Source organism: Maylandia zebra, linkage group LG23, assembly GCF_041146795.1.
Source record: "Maylandia zebra isolate NMK-2024a linkage group LG23, Mzebra_GT3a, whole genome shotgun sequence".
Classification (NCBI taxonomy): Eukaryota; Metazoa; Chordata; class Actinopteri; order Cichliformes; family Cichlidae; genus Maylandia; species Maylandia zebra.
The window spans coordinates 48,009,832-48,031,549 of NC_135188.1; the positions used below are offsets into that span (position 1 = coordinate 48,009,832).

At 43.1% G+C, this 21,718-nt stretch overlaps 1 protein-coding gene across 1 annotated transcript in view; it reads right to left on the reverse strand.

Annotated features, from left to right (window-relative positions):
- The window catches only part of LOC101483724 (diacylglycerol kinase zeta), a 94,491-nt gene extending 74,737 nt beyond the window's left edge, over window positions 1-19,754 (reverse strand). The window contains exons 1-2 of the mRNA XM_014407683.4: window positions 19,178-19,754; window positions 18,958-19,061 (exon numbers count right to left, since the gene is read on the reverse strand). Coding sequence (XP_014263169.3) covers window positions 18,958-19,061; window positions 19,178-19,285 — 212 coding nt within the window. The 5' untranslated portion in view covers window positions 19,286-19,754. The remainder of the gene's footprint in view (window positions 1-18,957; window positions 19,062-19,177) is intronic.
- Window positions 19,755-21,718: the final 1,964 nt, after the last annotated feature.

Sequence of the window (21,718 nt, forward strand, 5' to 3'; positions counted from 1 at the left end):
TTTTGTTGTATTTATCCGCGACACCTTAAAGGCCGGTCCGTGAAAATATTGTCGGGCATAAACCGGTCCGTGGTGCAAAAAAGGTTGGAGACCGCTGATTTAGAGTCCACACCAGACCAGGATTGTTCTGTGCAAACATTTTGCAATGAATCTTAAATTTCATTTTGTGATACTTTTTACAAGAACTGGTCTGCATGCAACAAGCGGAGGACGTGTGAATTAGCATCCAGGCAGCATTCACACTGCTTGTGTATACACACACATATTGATATATTATATATATAGATACCAGAGGTGGGACCAAGTCATTGTTTTGCAAGTCTCAAGTAAGTCTCAAGTCTTTATCCTCAAGTCTCAAGTCAAGTCTCAAGTAATGTCAGGCAAGTCAGAGTCGAGTCTCAAGTCACTGGTGTAAAAGTCCGAGTCAAGTCACAAGTCTGAAACTTTGAATTTCAAGTCCTTTCGAGTCTTTAAAAAAAAAACGAAAAAAAGCATGTTGCAGTTATGCTAAATGTAAATATTAGACCATGTAATTTTTAAATCTGTGTTTTTCTCAACACATGACAAAAGTGAACGTAGAAAATATACACAAATTGTGAAATTGCACCTCTTTAAAATGCAGCTCAATTAAACCTAGCTCCAAGAATAATTTTCACCAACAGTTCTGAGATAAGCTGCATGTTATTCTTGGATGCGGTTGTAGGACCAGCTTTAAAATCGCATGACAAAAATATCATACACATTAAAAAAAACTGTATCACCAACGTAGCCTGGACAACATTTGCTAGTTAGATGAAGTCAGCTATCTCATTGTAGCATATTTATATGCATATTTATAATTATATGGTTCTTGGAGTGAGTGCACACACTCATGAAGTTTAGTAACTTCAGGTCACTGCAACAAGCCCAGGTACAGTTTACCGACAGATGGGTACAGGACCTTGAAATGCACCGTGTAGAACGAAAGACCATCGTACGTATCATAAGTTTACCAGTCTCACAAATTGTCGTCATAAATACACATTCATTAACCGTTTATTAATAGGACCTTTGAGCTCAACGGTAATTAATTAGTAGTGGAAATAATTTCTGGTACCCATCACAGAAATGTAGCAGTGACAATAATATTGTATGCTGTAATCGTACTGGACAATTAGTGATACAAAAAACCTGTTTTATCCTGTGAATAAAAGTATATGTTTTTGTCAATGTACCATAATAACAGAAGCGAAACGCAATATTGTGTCAGGACAATTCACTATTTATGCACAATAAATAAAGGAGCATAGCGCGACCATTTCTGTTCAGCGCCAGACTTGCTTGTAACCTATATCACCAATTATGTTAAGAAAAATGACGTATTAACTACAACAGCAGACTGACCTTCGTGTAAATGCTTGGAGCAGACTAACCTGTGAGCTGGAGTGTTCTGGGACGTTATATTTGGTCTTTGAATGGCTGCAATCCAGTCGCGTCTTTGTTACTTCGGAAACATGGCTCGAACAATTTCTCCTCAACGACGTAATCCGATAACAACCGATCTCTTTACCCGTCGGCTTCCCGTGGCTGTCATGCGACCGGCTATTGCAGTTAATAATACAACAGCTTCTTGACATTTTTGTGTTTCTTTTTATCGCTGTGTGACTGATTTTAATTGAAAGCCTGCGTGCGCTAGTACCGCTTGCCACGAGTTCCCAGAATCCTTTGCGGTTCTACCCGTGAATGACGTCACATTTTCAATCTCTATATAATATGCATGTTAAATTTTATATTTGGGGTAAAATATCAAGTCTTTTCAAGTAAACCGGTTCAAGTCCAATTCAAGTCCCAAGTCATTGGTGTAAAAGTCCAAGTCAAGTCACAAGTCTTAGAACATTTTTTCAAGTCAAGTCTAAAGTCATAAAATTAATGACTCGAGTCTGACTCGAGTCCAAGTCATGTGACTCGAGGCCACACCTCTGATAGATACACACACACACACACACCTGCTCTTCTCCTTTCTATTTCACTGTTCTCTCGTCCTTCGCCCACTCCATATTTCCATGACAAATAAAAAGCCACTCAGCAGCATGACACACAATTCAGAGAAATCCTTTTAACTTCCAAACACCCACAGCTGACCCATTTTCTGTGTTTCTATGTAAAGAAGGGCTCAGGTTCTGAATCGTAACCATAACCCTATACAGCCCGATCATCTCATTTCTTCTCTACAGATGATATTTACGGAGTCAGAGGGACACTGACAACTGATAACACAGTGGAAAAGTGGAAGTGTTGTGTTCACAGTTCATTTGTTCCGTTTGTTCATAAACACACACAGTCCAGAGTAATCGATCACTGGGACATGCTCAGTCCTGACTCTTCTGCTTATACTATTATAAGCAAATGTTTCACTTATGTGTCAACGTATGTTTCAGTTACAGTAATACGTGTGCAGCAACATGGGTTTTCAATTAGGACAACATGGTGCAGTGGTTAGCACTGTGCCCTCACAGGAAGAAGGTTCCTGGTTTAACTCTCCTCAAGCACAGGTTTCCTCTGGGTACTCCAGCTTCTTTCCACAGACCAAATACATTAGGTGCATAGAATACGGTGCTATATGAAAATGAAGACTGTCTATGTAAGATCAGAGAAGCACTCTGTAAATGCCGCTTTGCTGCAGCAGTGAAGGCAGAGCCAGCTGATCCTGGTTCTGTTTACAGATTTGAAAATTCTGCACTGGTCTGAAGACTTCGACCACCAGTGTGTGGATGTGTGTGTGGATGTGTGTGTGGATGTGTGTGTGAATGTGTGGATGACCGAATGTAGTAAAGCGCTTTGGGGTCCTTAGGGACTGAGTAAAGCGCTATACAAATGCAGGCCATTTACCATTTCGACAACAGTGAATGTTGTCACTAGTTGTTATTATTGCCATTAAAATGAGTGTCTAATATTGTAGGCTATTTATCTTACAGTGTGAAGCTCCGTGAGTGGCAGCTGTTGTGAACTGGAGCATGTATTTGGTCTGTGGAAGGAAGCTGTGAGTGTTTGGAAGCAGCATGTCTTTATCCTGTCTTCCTTCTCTCTCCCTGACCAATCACAGCATATGGCCCCGCCCCTCCCTGAGCCTGGTTCTGTCTTCCTGTTAAAAGGGAGTTTTTCCTTCCCACTGTCACCAAAGTGCTTGCTCATAGGGGATTGTTGGGTTTTTCTCTCTGTGTATTATTGTAGGGTCGACCTTACAGTATAAAGCACACTGAGGAGACTGTTTTTCTGATTTGTCGCTGTATAAATAACATTGAATTGAAAACTGCTGCTGCATGCAGAGTGGACTGTGGACCCATCCCATTTAAAGGTCACACCCAGGACACTGGACCAGTCAAATGCCACAACTTTGATTCTCTTTAAGCCAACATGGTCACCATAACTACATATTTAAGGAAAAGCATTTCATTGTGAAGCTTGTTTGTTTTAACAAATTATATGCTGGGACATATTGCACTGGAGCAGGTAACTGATTACACAGTTAGAGGTTTGATCTGCAATAAAACTGTAAAGCTCTTTATACAAGACTGAGATATTTTCATTTTGCATGTAGCCACACTTCACTACACCTATGCACACCTTGCATACAGCTGTATTGTAATAACACGTGAGTTCCCAGAATTAGAGTTACACTAAGTATTCAGCGTGATGTGAGACGCTGACGAGTCACGAGTATAGATCTGCACCATCGTCCTGCTGACTGTCAGCTCCATGTCTTACTGTTGGTGTTGTCACAGAGCGACAGTGCTGAACAGACTTCATGGGGCCTGATCCACTGCTGATTATTCATCACAAAACAATCACATCATTGTTTGTCATACTTTTCTTACTTTCAGTCAGATGATAGAGTTTAGTTTTAAGTGATCTTCTGTCCATTGTGGGGGACAGTACTGATCAGAGACATTGATTGACCTACTTTCTGAATGAGGGCGTGCAGACTGATAGCTAATGCTAACTAGTCCTCTCCTTGTTGAATGTAGCAAAGTAATCATGACAGAAATGAGGAGGAATGGTAACAAAACTGTGATGAGTTATTGCTCTCTGCAAAAACATCCCATTCCAGTATAATGCAGCTGACCCATGACAGCATTTATTGTTGTCAGTCATCACAGCGTGTCCCAACAGCACAGACCTGTCAGATCAGCCCATGGCATGTATATCCATGGAATGAAAACCATCTGCTTCCTGGCTAATGCAGATAAAATATTTGAATGCATGCTTGCCAAGTGTTTGGCTCCGATGTCAGCTTGTTTGTATCACGTGTCCACAAAGTTTTAATAAATGCATGTGTCCTTACACATGAGCAAACTGATGTTAACTAGGCTTAATTTCAGTTGATAAGAGGCACATAAAACTATTTCCTTCACCGTAGAAAGAGAACTTCAGTCTGATAGGCCGCTTTTCACTTCCCAGTGTGTTCATCAGTGTGTAATTTATGACAGATACATGAAGAGCAACATTAGTGAAATCCAGAGGTGGGACCAAGTCATTGTTTTGCAAGTCTCAAGTAAGTCTCAAGTCTTTATCCTCAAGTCTCAAGTCAAGTCTCAAGTAATGTCAGGCAAGTCAGAGTCGAGTCTCAAGTCACTGGTGTAAAAGTCCAAGTAAAGTCACAAGTCTGAAACTTTGAATTTCAAGTCCTTTCGAGTCTTAAAAAAAAAAAAAACACGAAAAAAAGCATGTTGCAGTTATGCTAAATGTAAATATTAGACCATGTAATTTTTAAATCTGTTTTTCTCAACACATGACAAAATAGTGAACTTAGAAAATATACACAAATTGTGAAATTGCACCTCTTTAAAATGCAGCTCAATTAAACCTAGCTCCAAGAATAATTTTCACTGACAGTTCTGAGATAAGCTGCATGTTATTCTTGGATGCGCTTGTAGGACCGGCTTTAAAATCGCATGACAAAAATATCATACATAAATAAATGATATTTTTTTTAAAATATCATTTAAAAAAAAAAAAAACTGCATCACCAACGTAGCCTGGACAACATTTGCTAGTTAGATGAAGTCAGCTATCTCATCGTAGCATATTTATATGCATATTTATAATCATACGGTTCTTGGAGTGAGTGCATACACTCATGAAGTTTAGTAACTTCAGGTCACTGCAACAAGCCCAGGTACAGTTTACCGACGGATGGGTGCAGGACCTTGAAATGCACCGTGTAGAACGAAAGACCATCGTACATATCATAAGTTTACCAGTTTCACAAATCGTCGTCATAAATACACATTCGTTAACCGTTTATTAATAGGACCTTTGAGCTCAACGGTAATTAATTAGCAGTGGAAATAATTTCTGGTAGCATCACAGAAATGTAGCAGTGACAATAATACTGTATGCTGTAATCGTACTGGGCAATTAGTGATACAAAAAACCTGTTTTATCCTGTGAATAAAAGTATATGTTTTTGTCAATGTACCATAATAACAGAAGCGAAACGCAATATTGTGTCAGGACAATTCACTATTTATGCACAATAAATAAAGGAGCATAGCGCGACAATTTCTGTTCAGCACCAGACTTACTTGTAACCTATATCACCAATTATGTTAAGAAAAATGACGCATTAACTACAACAGCAGACTGACCTGTGTGGAAATGCTTGGAGCAGATTAACCTGTGAGCTGGAGTGTTCTGGGACGTCATAATTGATCTTTGAATGGCTGCAATCCAGTCGCCTCTTTGTTACTTCGGAAACATGGCTCGAACAATTTCTCTTCAACGACGTAATCCGATAACAACCGATCTCTTTACCCGTCGGCTTCCCGTGGCTGTCATGCGACCGGCTATTGCAGTTAATAATACAACAGCTTCTTGACATTTTTGTGTTTCTTTTTATCGCTGTGTGACTGATTTTAATTGAAAGCCTGCGTGCGCTAGTACCGCTTGCCACGAGTTCCCAGAATCCTTTGCGGTTCTACCCGTGAATGACGTTACATTTTCAATCTCTATATAATATGCATGTTAAATTTTATATTTGGGGTAAAATATCAAGTCTTTTCAAGTAAACCGGTTCAAGTCCAATTCAAGTCCCAGGTCATTGGTGTAAAAGTCCAAGTCAAGTCACAAGTCTTACAACATTTTTTCAAGTCAAGTCTAAAGTCATAAAATTAATGACTCGAGTCTGACTCGAGTCCAAGTCATGTGACTCGAGTCCACACCTCTGGTGAAATCAGAGAAAGATATGATAACTACAGCACAACATTTTATGTGTTTATGTACATAAAAAACACTTATGGATTATTCGCTCCCAGCAATCTTCAGCCAGGAGTGAAAGTCATGCTTGTGTTTTTCCTCCTTCATCTGCAAAGTTCTCACACAGTTTATCAAGCTTACAGATACTTGAGCCTCTGGCTACTGAGCAGGATTAGATCATATCTGCTACTCATGTGTGTTAGGGGACATACAGACTGAACAGAAAGGATATTTCAAAATGGGAAATGGTTATATCCTCTTTCTTGTTAAAGGCACATCCTTCATGTATGGACTGGAATGATTCTTATATAGTGCTTTTCTACTCTGAGCAAATTCATTCACACAAGCACGTTTTCTAGGTAAATGGTAAATGGCCTGCATTTGTATAGCGCTGTTCTAGTCCATAGGACCCCAAAGCGCTTTACACTACATTCAGTCATCCACCCATTCACACACACATTCACACACTGGTGATGGCAGCTACATTGTAGCCACAGCTGCCCTGGGGCGCACTGACAGAGGCGAGGCTGCCGGACACAGGCGCCACCGGGCCCTCTGACCACCACCAGTAGGCAAACATGGGGTTAGTATCTTGCCCAAGGATATTTGACATGCAGCCAGGATGCAGCCTGGGATCGAACCACCGACCTTCTGATTAGTGGCTGACCACTAGGTTGTTAAGTGCTCAGTATCTAACATTTACACACATTCACACTTCGATGGATGCATCAGAGAGCAACATGGGGTTAGTATCTTACCCAAGGATATTTGGCATGCCAGGAATCAAACCACCAACCTTCCAGTTAGTAGCTGACCTGCTCTACCTCCTGAGCTGCAGCCATCCTGTAGCTGCTGTTTAGACTTTGGCAGTTCTAAGTTTTATTGGCTTTAATCCATCAAGTTCTGTTCTGTTTGTTTAAAAAACATGATGCCACTTAACTCAGGATGGACGCTCAGTCCTTACAGCTGCTGAATTCAAACTACAGGCTGGATCCGATGACACGCAGAGCTACAAATCAATAGAAAACAGCCAAGCATGAGCTGTGAGGTGTTCGGTGTTTGAAAGCCAAGTGCATCGTGCTGTTTATAGCATCAGCTGCACCTCTTCCCTGCCTGTAGGCAAACCGTAGTGGATTTAATCTGCAGTTTCAGTACCCATGAAACCAAAGCATCACAACAGTTGTATGTGATACTGGTCATTAAAATCAGCTGGATGAGCCTTCTTTGGAGCAGGAATGATAACAAACATCAGGAACAGTGTGAGTATCTACGGACTGCTGAAATACAGACACCAAGCTGCTGCCGGCTGCTCCGTCTTTAGAAGAAAAGCTGAAATTCTGTCAGAAGAATTCTTAGAGCTGACGTGTTGAGACAGAGACGGATGGATCAGGTGACAGGCCGTCATAATCTCCACTCAGTGATAAGGACTCCAGCTGGTGAAACCACCAGCCAAAGCCTAACCCACACTTTTGGAGTTATAGAAGTGTTCCTCTAAAATATCCATCTGTGGCTTCCTAGCTACACTCGAAAGCTGATTCGCTTCTCCTTGCACAGATCGAAGTGCTACACGATCAGGATTTAGGGAAATTTCCTTCCTGTCGATGCATGATTTTCAGCACTGATTTTCAGTCTGTGCAGAAATGAATGATCTGTTATTGGTTTTACAGCCTCATTTATGTCAGAACGATGAAAAATATTCAGTCAGTACCACAAAACCAGCTCTCTGTGGGGCAGCGCTGTGCTTGTCCACAGTTACTGTTTTGGTCTTTCATTTGCAGGTAGCACTCGCAGTACTCGCCTATCCCGTGTTGAACATCCGAATCAGGCAGTGACAGGTGCAGCTTACAGTGGATAAAATCACCAAGAACAAAAACGGTGCTATCAGAGTAGCTGGTGTTGACTACAGTGATGTGTCGGTCGCGAACGAAACGGCTCTTAGAGCCGACTCTTTCAAGTGAACGACGCGAGCCGACTCTTTATTGGGATCCGTGGGCGTTTTTTTCTCTCTCTCTCTCTCTCTCTCACTTTTTCCCGCTTCACTCTGCACGCCAGCCTTGTGCTTTGCGCTGGGCAGAGGGGGGAGGGGCGGTAGTTACACTCAGTAGCACAGGAACAGAGCGGGAGGGAGAGAGCAGGGACAACAACGTCACATTAGAAAGGTATAGTAATCATCCACAACTATTTTCAGTTGCAGATGATAAAGGATTCAGAAAGTTTATTCATGCAGGTCCATATGACAGAGAATATGCATGTTCTTTTTGTTTTCATATTATAATTTATATTTAATTGTGTTGTGGTTTGCAGTGTTTTGTGTTGTTTCACTTTAAATTTGTTTAAAAGGAAAAAGCTGAAAATTTAATTAGTTAAAAGTTGAAATGTGAATAGTTGGTTTTTGTATTATATGATTTATTTATTACATTTTATGTGGAGTGAATAAATAAAAGTATGTTTACAGTGGCGCCTAGAGACAAAGCACATACAAACTTCAAATCACGTACAACACACAACAGAAGTGCTCCAGGATGCTAGGGGGCAGTGTTGAGTTTTTGTTAACTCGTGGCTACACAAGCCAGCAAGTACCAACGACCAGATTTGGTGTGTGGTAGTAACAGGTAAATGAACTTTATTTAAATTATTTGAATATATATGAGTGCCTGTGTATAAATACACAAACAATACACACATGCTTTCAATTGTGTAATTTAAGTGATCTTGTAGCTCTGCTTTGAAGTTCAGTTCATGCTAGAAATGTGTTTTGGAGTAGGGCTGGGTATCGTCACTGATTTCTAGAATCACGTCTCTAGAATCGATCCACGATTCGATTCGATTCGATTCAATTGAATTTGAATCTGGGAAATTTTGACAGTCAGAAATATTATAATTCAGATCAGTACATTTACATATTTTTGTATCTATAAAAAGGAAGCTGACACACGCAAGGCTTTATCAAAGGTGTGAGCATCACAGCAGAGGCCTTTGTGTCAAAGTAGCTGAAGATAAAACACAGAAAAACATGAAGGTTTTCCTGGCCTGGATTTTATAAAAATATTCTGCAGTAGATCAAAAACGAAAGAAAACATTTAATCAAGTTATTAACATCACCTCTGAAGTTACAGCGGTTTTATTAGAGACACAGCGTTTTGCATTTTGCATAATTTTAAAAAGTTTCAATTTGTTCAGAAGCCTGTTGAACTGCAGAAATTAGGTTTTCTTTTCAGAAGTAAAAGGAAAAAAAAACATCGGCAACAGCCTGTAAATAACGGTAGTCTTGTGCGTAACAAACAAGCGAATAATGCAGAAAACAGATTTCAGGGATAGACGGGAAACTGTTCTTGAAGTACACAGTACACAGTCAGAGAAAGTCCATGACGATGTTTATGTGAAGCGTAGTTTGGATCTTCTTTTGCTGCTGGTTCGGTCAATACTGTTTGAAGGTAGATCAAACTAACAGCTTTAGAATCAGCGCAAAAAGGGCGTGAACACAAAGCGCGGACCTGCCGAAACATCAGAATCAGCGAGCTGTCGGCTTTCAGCCCCGACCGTGCCGTCGGTGAGAAAGTCACATCTCACTGATTCTGATCTGCAGGTCGCGCTGTGTGTTTACGTCTTTGTACAGAAGCCTGTACCTGCTCTCATTTACTGTTTTAAATGTTTGGTGGTTGTCAAAATTTTGTGACGTTTCACCTGAGATTCTGGAGTTTCGGGCAAAATACATTTATATTAAAAAATCGATTCAGGATTTTAATGAATCGATATCACGTTATCCAAGCCAGAATCAATTTTAATCGATGAATCGATTATTAAAACCCAGCCCTACTTTGGAGTTTGTACGTGCTTTGTCTCTAGGGGCCACCGCATATATTTATATATAAACATATATAAATAAAACCACTTTTTTTACATTAGTAATTCCTTTTGTGTATAATTTTATATTGTTGTTAATAATAAATTAATTAAAGCAACAAAACAACCTGAAGAGCCGGTTCTCTAAAAAGAGCCAGAAATCCCATCACTACTGCAGCGAGTTATTTGGTTTGCAGCTGTTGCTTCATTACCAAACGGAGGGACACAAACTGCATAAAACAACATCTGCTTTTGCTTTGTGAACACAAAGCACATAAAACAGGAAACACGACACTGAGACAGACAAAAAGCTAAACTAAAGAGATAGGACTGACTGGGGAGACACAACTAAACAGAAGAACCAGCCAACCACAGGCAGACACAGGGAACAGACAGGGATTACAAAAGGGAACTAACAAACCTATAATGAACCAAAGCTATGCAAGGGCATTAAACTCAAAGGCACAAAGGAACAAATGACCAAAGCACTATGAGCTCACTATACAGCTAGTCATAAAGCCTCTCTAAAAACTAAAGCAAATCATGAATTGCCAAAAGACCCCGGGGCCAAGGCCGAGGGAAATCCTGACGTTAGCACGGGACAGAAAGCTCACTCTTCAAACACAAACATGAGCTCCTCTCGCACGTTGACAGGAGAGAGTTTTACATTGATCGTGCCAATTTAATCAATTGTGTCAAAGGTCACCAACCAGGAAGCTCTTCTGTCGCCACAGTTACCCGCTGACCATCTATGGCTCACATCACCTGTATATGCTGCTGGTTTGGTGTTTTGAAGCGTTTTTAGCCACTTGGCCCCATGTTAGCACATCGCACGTCATTTGCTTACAGTTAGAATTAAGCACCTTGAGGTGACTCTTGTTGTGAGTTGGTGCTATATACAGAAAATTGAACTGAAATTGATTGCAACACAAATATAACACAGCTTTGACGTGAGGTAAGATGAACCACTGGCTGAGTTTTCCCCCAAGCTTCCACCTGCCTTTGCCCTTCAGTCTCCGTTTAACAGCATATCCTTTATGTAGCTGCCAGTTCTCAAAACACCTGATCTAACTTAATCTGAACTAAGATTACTTACTCTGCCACTCTTCTCTGCTTATAGGTAGTGCCAGAGCTATAATAAATAAGGAGGCCACAGATCTCTAGTCACCATGCTAGAGCTGGTGCCTTATGGATTATTATTGCACGCTTACAAAGAAGAGTTTTTGTTTTATGCAGCCAATGACGCGAGACGAGAGAGGAGTGGCTGTTTTCTGCAACTGCTTCAGCAGGTTCAGCTGATGCACCAATGCGTGCCGCTCACAAACATCAGCGTGAACATCAGTATGCTGCCACACCGTTGTATGCCAGTGATGACGAGAAGATTTACGAACTAAAGGCGTAGCTGCAGCTACTGGCTGGAACAATAAAAACTGACCAGACTAAGGCGAAAAAATAGTCCCAGAGCAACGTTCCCTCTAAGCTGCGCTGTGCACAATTGTGCACTGCTGGCACGTCTCTGCGCACAGAAAATCTGCGTTGCCCACAAAACAAATCTCACCTGAATTGAAATTAAAATTAAAACTTTAACAATCCTCTTCTGCAGTGTGAGTCAGTGACTGGCTGCTCCTGTATGGGATCAGAACGATGCCAGAACGATGCCACCATAGTCCAGCCAATGATGCGATTCACATTCGTATATACGCAGCTGATCAACGTCGCTGACAGGCTCTGACAGCGTCCTTATGTGCGACACCGGTGTTTTAGCAAAGCGGCTGATGTGGAGTGAAGCCAGGTTAATGTCCAACCATTGGAGACATGAGCAGGACAGACGGAACAACTGACGGACAAAGTGTGGACTTTATACCAGTTTTTAAATCGTGTTGATCGGCCACGTAAAACCAGAGTTATGATAAAATATCTGCAATGTTTGTTTTTCTTCCTGAATACTGTCGTTGTTTATGTTTACTGCGGGAAGAAACGGTAAAAACGGCGTTTTATAAGGAAAACGCTCAAAAGCCTGTGAGCAAAAACAAAACTCCCAGCCTTTCCTATTGGTGGAAAAATGTACCATGTGGACCAATCAAAAAACGATATGGCAACATGGCCTTTAGTTGTTTAGGGAGGGGGAAGTTTTAGGAGGGACGGCGTGTTTGAGATGTGAGAGATTTGAGACGTTTAGCGCAAATCTTGTGTAGTTAGCGTGTAGTTAGCGTGTAGTGAGCGTGTAGTTAGCGTGTAGTGAGCGTGTAGTGAGCGTGTAGTGAGCGTGTAGTTAGTGTGTAGTTAGCGTGTAGTTAGTGTGTAGTGAGCGTGTAGTTAGTGTGTAGTTAGCGTGTAGTGAGCGTGTAGTTAGTGTGGAGCGTGTAGTTAGCGTGTAGTGAGCGTGTAGTTAGCGTGTAGTTAGCGTGTAGTTAGCGTGTAGTTAGTGTGTTGTGAGCGTGTAGTTAGTGTGTAGTTAGCGTGTAGTTAGTGTGTAGTTAGCGTGTAGTTAGTGTGTAGTTAGTGTGTAGTGAGCGTGTAGTTAGTGTGGAGCGTGTAGTGAGTGTGTAGTGAGTGTGTAGTGAGTGTGTAGTTAGTGTGTAGTTAGTGTGTAGTTAGTGTGTAGTGAGCGTGTAGTTAGCGTGTAGTTAGCGTGTAGTTAATGTGTAGTTAGCGTGTAGTTAGTGTGTAGTGAGCGTGTAGTTAGTGTGTAGTGAGCGTGTAGTTAGCGTGTAGTGAGCGTGTAGTGAGTGTGTAGTTAGCGTGTAGTTAGTGTGTAGTTAGCGTGTAGTGAGCGTGTAGTTAGTGTGTAGTCAGTGTGTAGTCAGTGTGTAGTTAGTGTGTAGTGAGCGTGTAGTTAGTGTGTAGTGAGCGTGTAGTCAGTGTGTAGTCAGTGTGTAGTTAGTGTGTAGTGAGCGTGTAGTTAGTGTGTAGTCAGCGTGTAGTCAGTGTGTAGTCAGTGTGTAGTTAGTGTGTAGTGAGCGTGTAGTTAGTGTGTAGTCAGCGTGTAGTCAGCGTGTAGTCAGTGTGTAGTTAGTGTGTAGTGAGCGTGTAGTTAGTGTGTAGTTAGTGTGTAGTTAGTGTGTAGTGAGCGTGTAGTTAGTGTGTAGTTAGTGTGTAGTTAGCGTGTAGTTAGCGTGTAGTTAGTGTGTAGTCAGCGTGTAGTCAGTGTGTAGTCAGTGTGTAGTCAGTGTGTAGTGAGCGTGTAGTTAGTGTGTAGTTAGTGTGTAGTGAGCGTGTAGTTAGTGTGTAGTTAGTGTGTAGTTAGTGTGTAGTGAGTGTGTAGTGAGTGTAGTTAGTGTGTAGTTAGTGTGTAGTGAGCGTGTAGTTAGTGTGTAGTTAGTGTGTAGTTAGTGTGTAGTGAGCGTGTAGTGAGCGTGTAGTTAGTGTGTAGTTAGTGTGTAGTTAGTGTGTAGTGAGCGTGTAGTTAGCGTGTAGTTAGTGTGTAGTTAGTGTGTAGTTAGTGTGTAGTGAGTGTGTAGTGAGTGTAGTTAGTGTGTAGTTAGTGTGTAGTGAGCGTGTAGTTAGCGTGTAGTTAGTGTGTAGTTAGTGTGTAGTGAGCCTGTAGTTAGCGTGTAGTTAGTGTGTAGTTAGTGTGTAGTTAGTGTGTAGTGAGCGTGTAGTTAGCGTGTAGTTAGTGTGTAGTTAGTGTGTAGTTAGTGTGTAGTTAGTGTGTAGTGAGCATGTAGTTAGTGTGTAGTTAGTGTGTAGTTAGTGTGTAGTTAGCGTGTAGTTAGCGTGTAGTTAGTGTGTAGTTAGTGTGTAGTGAGTGTGTAGTTAGCGTGTAGTTAGCGTGTAGTTAGTGTGTAGTTAGTGTGTAGTGAGTGTGTAGTTAGTGTGTAGTTAGTGTGTAGTTAGCGTGTAGTTAGCGTGTAGTTAGTGTGTAGTTAGTGTGTAGTGAGTGTGTAGTTAGTGTGTAGTTAGTGTGTAGTGAGTGTGTAGTGAGTGTGTAGTTAGTGTGTAGTGAGTGTGTAGTTAGTGTGTAGTCAGTGTGTAGTTAGTGTGTAGTTAGTGTGTAGTGTAGTCAGTAGTGTTGTGTGTGTCAGAACAATGAGGCGCCTGCTGAGTGTTACAGGTGTTACAGCAGTGACACATCTGCTGCTGTCAGGCCTGCAGGTATCAGGCTGTTGTTCTCCTTCGTCTCATAGTGGACACAAATTATTTTTGGAGCGACACAAATAATTTGTGTGGCATCAGATTTGATGCAGAACAGCTGATTGTTCTGTAAATAGTTTGAAATGTTTGTTTTTAGGTAATAGCTGCAAAAAACTTTGTTGTTTGCATGACTCAGTTACTTTTCTGAAGAAGTAACTATATAATTAATTACCCAACATTGGTCATTATTTACTGTATTTGCAGACAGAGTTACAGACTCTCTCCCAGACCACAGACTCATCATACAGTCAGAGCTTTATTAAAAAATAAAGAAAGTTGTGTTTTCAAAATTGGAGTTGAAGTTATTTTTACTTCCAGTAGTGTTAACATGCTGCAGGTCAGGAACAAGATATTTTAAATATTCATTGTAAGTGGGCTAAAGCAGTTAATTAAAAGTAGTCTAACATAAATGCTGTAATTGGATTATTTTAATAAACATGTGACTTGGATGGATTTGATGCTGGCGTGACCACAGTGCACACGCCTGCTGCTGCTCACAGTGGTCCAAACTCAGGGAGTTTGTGTGTTCGCTCAGACACATGAAACATTAGAGGGAACATTGTCCCAGAGTACACTCTGCTCATTCAGTCAGTCCCATTTCCTGAACTTTAACTCTTTTCTCCGTCTGTTTTTAACAACTTTTTTTTGTTGTTCTGACTTGGACGAACCAACCAGATTTCCTTCATCAGCTCAGTATTCTTCTCCACCTGCCTGGAATAGCCTCCGCTCCATGTTTGTAGCTAACAGAGTGAGCCACAGCTCAGTTTGTCTTCTCTGTCTCTGAAATCTTCTGTTGGATCGTCCCTTCTCCTCCAGGCTCGCACACCCACCAGCTTCTGTTCAGATTGTAAACAGAGCTCTACAGCATATCAAAGATAACAACTGTGCTATATTAGGCCACTGATACACACATTCAAAAATAACTTACAGGGAATGTGAATTTGCATTCACGTTCCCTGTTCTGTGGAAATGCTGCTCCAGCTTTAGCATGAGCCCTTCTGTTCCCCCTTCAGTAAACACTGGGCTGAATTTCACTGGAAGGAATCAGGATGCTGGTCTTCTTTTGTCGTTTGTCCACGCACGGCTGTTTGTCCTTTATGAACACAGCCCCAGGTTATTAGCTTGTGTAAGAAGAAAGCATTTCGCATAATGGTGCTACAAAAGAGCTACAGCACCGACAAAAAAGGGGGGGTGGCAGGAGCATGAGTGTCCTAATTAAAATCCATAATTATATTTACTTTCTTGTGTACAGAAAAGCAATATTTCCTCCTGAAGGTTTCACAAGATAAGGACATAAAACACGTGTGACTAGCTAGTCAGACGCACAGCACGAGTGAGCTGTCAAGCTGGACGCCGTCAGCAGAGCTGTGGAGGTGGCACCAATCTGCCCGTCTTTGTCTGTTTCACCATCGAGCCTTTAAACAGAATAAGTTCATCTAGTTACAGAACAGACGCAGTTTATTCCAGTTACTATTACTATCATCATCACAAGGGAAGCAGCGTCTAATGTCTGATTGTTATCAGCCTCTGCTCCATATGTGCAGGCCTTTCCTTCCAGCTGCTTCTGTATGTTTGCAGCTGCGTGGAGTGCACGGGCCTGTTGTCACTGACTGCCATTGTCAGCGTGTGGTTAGAAATACAAACACGACAGCAAGCCTGTTTTATGCAAACACAGACACACACATCTGACATGTTCCTGACTGTTGTAACAGTTTTTGTCATCATGCAAAACACAGCACCAAGGTTTTGTTCTTCTCTGCAATTTTTACACCCTGCAAAACCATTTGATTATAAGAAATGCAAATAATTAAAATGTCTACATGTAACATAATTGCATCAGGCTATTCAACATGAAGCTACAGGCTACGTGCTCGGCTGAGGCTTCGTATGATGCAGCAGCACTACTGTAATAGCTGTGAGGCACCGAGCATGAACAGTGTCTCTGCTGCCACACAGACACTAAAAACAACAACAGAACAACTTTGGACAAACACATTTTAATCAATAGCACCAAAAATGAAACGCGCTGCCTCGAGCTCGAATCGCTGAAGCCTTTCAGGAGCTGCAGCTGCAAACTGTATCCGATCGTTCTTGCTTCATGTGGACTTCATTCATGTCACACACTTGTGTTGATGCTAATGGAATTCCGGCTGACCTCGAATCTTATGTAGATTATCTCACAGCATGAAATATACACGCAGCAACACACACTTTTGTAGGCAACAGCTACAGATGATCCTTACATAACTCGTCTGAGTCAGGAGAGCTGAAAGCCAGGCAGCCCGCCCCACCCCCACACACACAATCCCATGTGGATTACAGACCATACTAAATTATGCTGAGATTATGCCTCATGGTGGCAGTGACATAAGAAACTAGTTGATGAACAGTTCCACTGAGAACGTCAGTGCAGGGATGGAGAACATCAAAGCTTTTCTCTGAAGTGTTCCACCTGAACACTTCAGAGAAAGTGCTGAGGAGCTCAGGCAGATTCAACAGGGAACACAAGGAAATCTGAAGGAAGACAGGTGGGTGTTTGTCATGATTTAGTTCAGTTTATCAATCGCCTCTAACATGAGAGACCAGCACAGCTGGAGGAAATGTTTCAGGCGTAATACTGCCTGCAGATGATGTTTGTGCAGTACGGCTAACACATCTGGTAAAGGTTTCACATCCCATGTGAGCTAACAATGCTCTACCGTCTATTAATAGCAGGAGTAAAGTGCAGCACAGCATCATACATCCAACCACACATGCAGGTGAAGCCAGAACAGAAGCTACATCCACAGCCACAGCTTCAGTCAGCACACGCAGCTGCAGCTGCGCTCAAAGCCACTCCATATGCATGTCCCACTTCTTTCTTTTGAAAAGAGTAAGAAGCACATCACTCATCGGGTACATCTCGAGTCCCACAAGACAAACAAAAACCTTCGTACTAAACAGACGATCAGTGTAAGTAAGAAGAGAGGGGAGAAAAAAGAATCAGGAGAAACAGGCTAAAAACTGTCCAATAAAGTCCCTGCAAGTACTTTAATCATTGCTATTTGCAGTCCTGCTCAAAATACATCAACAGCAAGTCCGTCAGTAGCTGAAGGAAGTTGGAGAGCATTCATATCTGACAGCAGAGCTCGTGAGGAAAACAGACGCCTGCCCACCGCCTCAGATCGTCGCTCCGTATTAGCTTTGGTTCACCGGCAACAGGCCGAGAATCATATCAGGAAAATTAGGTCAGACATGTCTGCAGTCACCTTTTCACGCGTGTAGCTCACAGCATGCCCCGCTATTTATTATCAGGCTGTAGTGATGCAGAGAGCATGAAGGAGGCAGCACACGTGACTTCACTGTGCTTTATCATGACACTGATGTAAAAGTACTTTCACTTCCTGTATCTGAAGATCTGACTTTGTTCTCCTCACCCAGACCTGCTCAGTGCATCTCGGGCACGTGGAGCGCTTGCTGTTTATCCTCCCTGAGTACAAGCGGCATGTGTCGGCGAGGCCTGATCGGGAGGTGGAAAAACTAAAACACAACCTGACACCAGTGAAACACTGGACACCAGCGCAGCGTTTAATAGAAGTGCACGTTTTTAGCTGCAGTAGTGACAGGAGAGCTGGAGACGAGGACCAATAATCAGATTAAAGACAAACAGATCGTAACTGCAGTTTCTAAGGCAACAGACTCATTTCTTTCTTTCATTGATGAGAAAACAAAAAGGACAATCCAGTTTACAGCGCCAGCCCAGTGTGGTGCCGTTTCTGTAAACACAGAAGGATCAGATGGTAAAATGGATTTTAGATTACAAGCTTCACTTATTACTTTGCTCCTGTTGCTCCTTTTCAGGAGACCAATCACATTAGCTGTGTTAGAGGGCGTCACCCTGGTAACCCAGGAAATGGATTCGAACATTGATCCTAAACACAGCGAGTTAAACTAATGGAGCCCTTACGGTCACCTTTCTCTGGCTGTGAACAGGCTGAGTGACTGAATGAGGCACACATACATGCACAGCAGTCACCTGCAGCAGCGCTCTCCAGACCAATCAACTCGTCAGTTTCACTGCTTCTCTTTCTGATTCCTCCAATTTTTCAAGCCAGTTTGTAAACACGCCTGTCATGTCTGTACATCGTCTTCTTTCAGCCTCCATAGTGTCCTCTTCTGTCACACCAGTCGGTGCATGCGCCAGTTTCGTATGCAGCAAAGTCGTGCACATGCTTTTATTGTCTTAATAGTTTCAGTTGGGAAATCTGTTGGAGGTGGTTGTAGCTCCGAGGCACAACAGGTCATCTGTTAATTGGAAGGTTGGTGGTTTCGTCTCGTTCAGCCATTCAGAGTGTGAATGTTGGAAAGCACAGAAAAGAGTGCGTCTATGAATGAGAACCAGTCCATGTACCTGATGATGGCTGCCATCACGTCTATACTGAGAACACACCAGGTCACATTCATGGTCATAATCATCAGGATTTGTGGTGAAAGTGCAAGGAAGAGAATCACTAAGCTCACCTCAGCCTCTTACTCAGTGTGCACTACCACTGATTACCTCGCACCTTACAGCATATATAACCTCATCTTAAGCTGGAACAGTGTGCGTGTCAGTGTCAGGTGACCACTTCACTGTGGGTAACAATTCACCTCCTGTTAAAGTGTAACTGTGCCTTTCCACAGCAAGTCCCAGCACGCAGACAACGTGGGGACTATCAGTGTTTCGTTGCCACGTTCACTCCTCCGGTCTGTTTGGAGACTTCCTACCTGTAAGACACCTGCTTCCTGAAGGTCAGCTGCACGAACTCTGCCTCCATCTGGGATACCGCCAGCTGCTGCTCAGCCCCCTTCAGCTCTTTCTGTTTGGGTACCTGAAATCAAAACACATCTGTTGTTTCCGATGAAAGCTTGCTGCCTCACACGGGCGCCGGCAGCCTGCAGCAGCGGCTCCTGTACGCGGTAAGCATGGAAGGAGAGCAGCACACACCTGAGAGACACCGGACTCCTGTGCGCTCCTGGAGTGTTCCAGCCCAGCGAGCACGTCCTCCTCCTCGGCCACGTCTTCCAGCTCGGGCCGCTCCGAGTCTCTCATCATCGCTGCGATCAGCGCGGCCTGCGTGCTTTTACCCGGATTAATGCTCCTGTCCTCGGCACGGTGTCGCTGATCCCGGTGCTGCTGCTGTGTTTATTTTGGTGCGCGTTTCCACGAAACTACAGTCCCATCCTCCACGCTGCGTGACACGCTAACCCGGCGCGGACCGTAACTGTCCTTGAGACGCACACGATAAAAGTTGCGTGCGGCAGGTGAGAGCTGTCCTCCTGTCCCCTCCCGCACCGTCCACTCACGCAACGTGTTGCCGGAAATCAGCTGTGAGCGCTCGCGTCCTCCCCCCACCCCTCCCACTCTCTCTCTCGCTCTCTATTGAATGACTTGTGTTGAGGGTAAGAAATAAAACACGTCTCGTGTTTTATTATATCATTGACGGTGGTCCTTGGTTTTACGCAGCTCTGGCATTTAGAACAGCGAGTGTGTGTGAAGAGTTTGCTTGGAGCTTAGAGGGAGGCTGCGAGTGTTTGATCGGAGCGCTGCCTGTTTCTGCGCAGCTTCTAATGTTAGTAAACGACTGGCCTTTCAGAGAGCACACACATGTTCACAAACTCAGGGGTTTCTGCGCACACGTCAGGTCTGGTCTGGAAAATGTCGGTATTTTATTGGTTCGGGACGTGGAAGTTTAAATGTCTCTAGAGCGCCACCTATACAGGCAGTACTGCAAGTGCATAGTTTGACCTACACCAGGGGTGTCAAACTCAGATACACAGTGGGCCAAAATTCAAAACTGGAACAAAGTCGCGGGCTAACATTAATATTTATTGAAATATATTTATTCCTCCAGATATAAGAATGAATCTTATGGACTCAAACATGTTTTGCTGAGAAACTGAATATGGAACAAGCAAAGCTTAATACTAAACAATATATATATATTAGCTGTATAATACCAGCAGGCCAGCTCTAATAGTCATTTGGTATGGCTTCACGGGCCAAATGTAATTAGTCTGCGGGCCAGAGTTTGACACCTATGCTCTAAACCAAATGACCAGTTGTCTAAACACATCTAAATCTAGCCATCATTTACCAATATCATAAACACATGTCACATGAAGACACGAGTCACAGAACACAATCCTCCGTTGTCATAAATCTAAACACATCTTTCCTAAAACACAAGTTGCAAAAGAACTCTGCTCATATTCTCAAATGAAAGCTCATGTGATGCAACATGCTTGCCACAGTCAGCAAGATTTGAACACAATGAACACACCTGGCGTCATTCATTACACACAACGACTCAAAATTGAAGACACCTGTTGCTAATGCTGTGACCACATGTATAAAAGCAAGTTCAGAGTGCACAGTATGCTGAAGATGCCTGAACACCATGGATGAAGGCAGAGTCAGGGGAGGAGGAAGTCGATGCAGAGGAGGGAGAAGAGCTGGCCCTGGAAGAAGAGGAGCAGGCCAACGAGGAGGAGGAGGCCAACATGAGAGAGGAGAAGGTCAACATGAGAGAGGAGAAGGTCCAGGAGGGAGAGCAAGACAACCTCGCACCATCATTACGGACGAGATGCGAGCAGCAGTCATTGACCGTGTCATGACAAAGGCTGAAGCAGGACTGAGTCCGTCCAAACCTGAGTAGGGTCACCGTGGCCACTATCAGAGCATTCAGACAACACAACAGGTACTCGATCGCTTTCTTTGTCACAATACAGTTTTACAAACCTGTGAAAGTAGGCTATTGGTTTCAAATCAGACTGTATTGTAACACATGTGACAACACATGTTTCTTTAGAGTTGAAAGAAAGCCACATAGAGGTGGGAGGGTTGCCATATTCACAGCGGCACAAGAAACCCTCATTGTGGGTATGGTTCGTGGGAACAACCTCATCAGACTCCAGCAGATCAGAGACAAAGTCATTGCTGATAATGTCAACTTTGAGAACACTGACGATGTCAGCTTGGCCACAATAGACCGAGTTCTCCGGCGCCAAAAGACGCGGATGAAACAGGTCTATAGGGTTCCCTTTGAGCGCCACTCTGCGCGACACAAAGACCTGCGTTACAAGTAAGTATACATGTCCACAGTACAGTCAGTGGACATACTGTGTTGCTCAGTGGCCTACATTACTTCTGGACAATCCTGCGCTACCTGATTGACTGTTGTTCTGAACACCTGTGCACTTTCACATTGTCACAGAGGATATTACAGTTGGACGCGATGGCCAGACCTCATGAGTTCCTCTTCCTGGATGAGGCTGGCTTCAACCTGCAGAAACTAAGGCAAAGAGGCCGTAACGTCATTGGCCAAAGAGCCATCACTGAGGTCCCTGGCAAACGGGGAGGGGGGTAATATTACCCTTTGTGTGGCCATGGGTTCAGAGGGGCTTGTCCACCGGCATGCTGTCCTTGGGTCTTACAACACCCAACGTCTCCTCACCTTCCTAGAGGAGCTAAGACATCCTCCTGGAC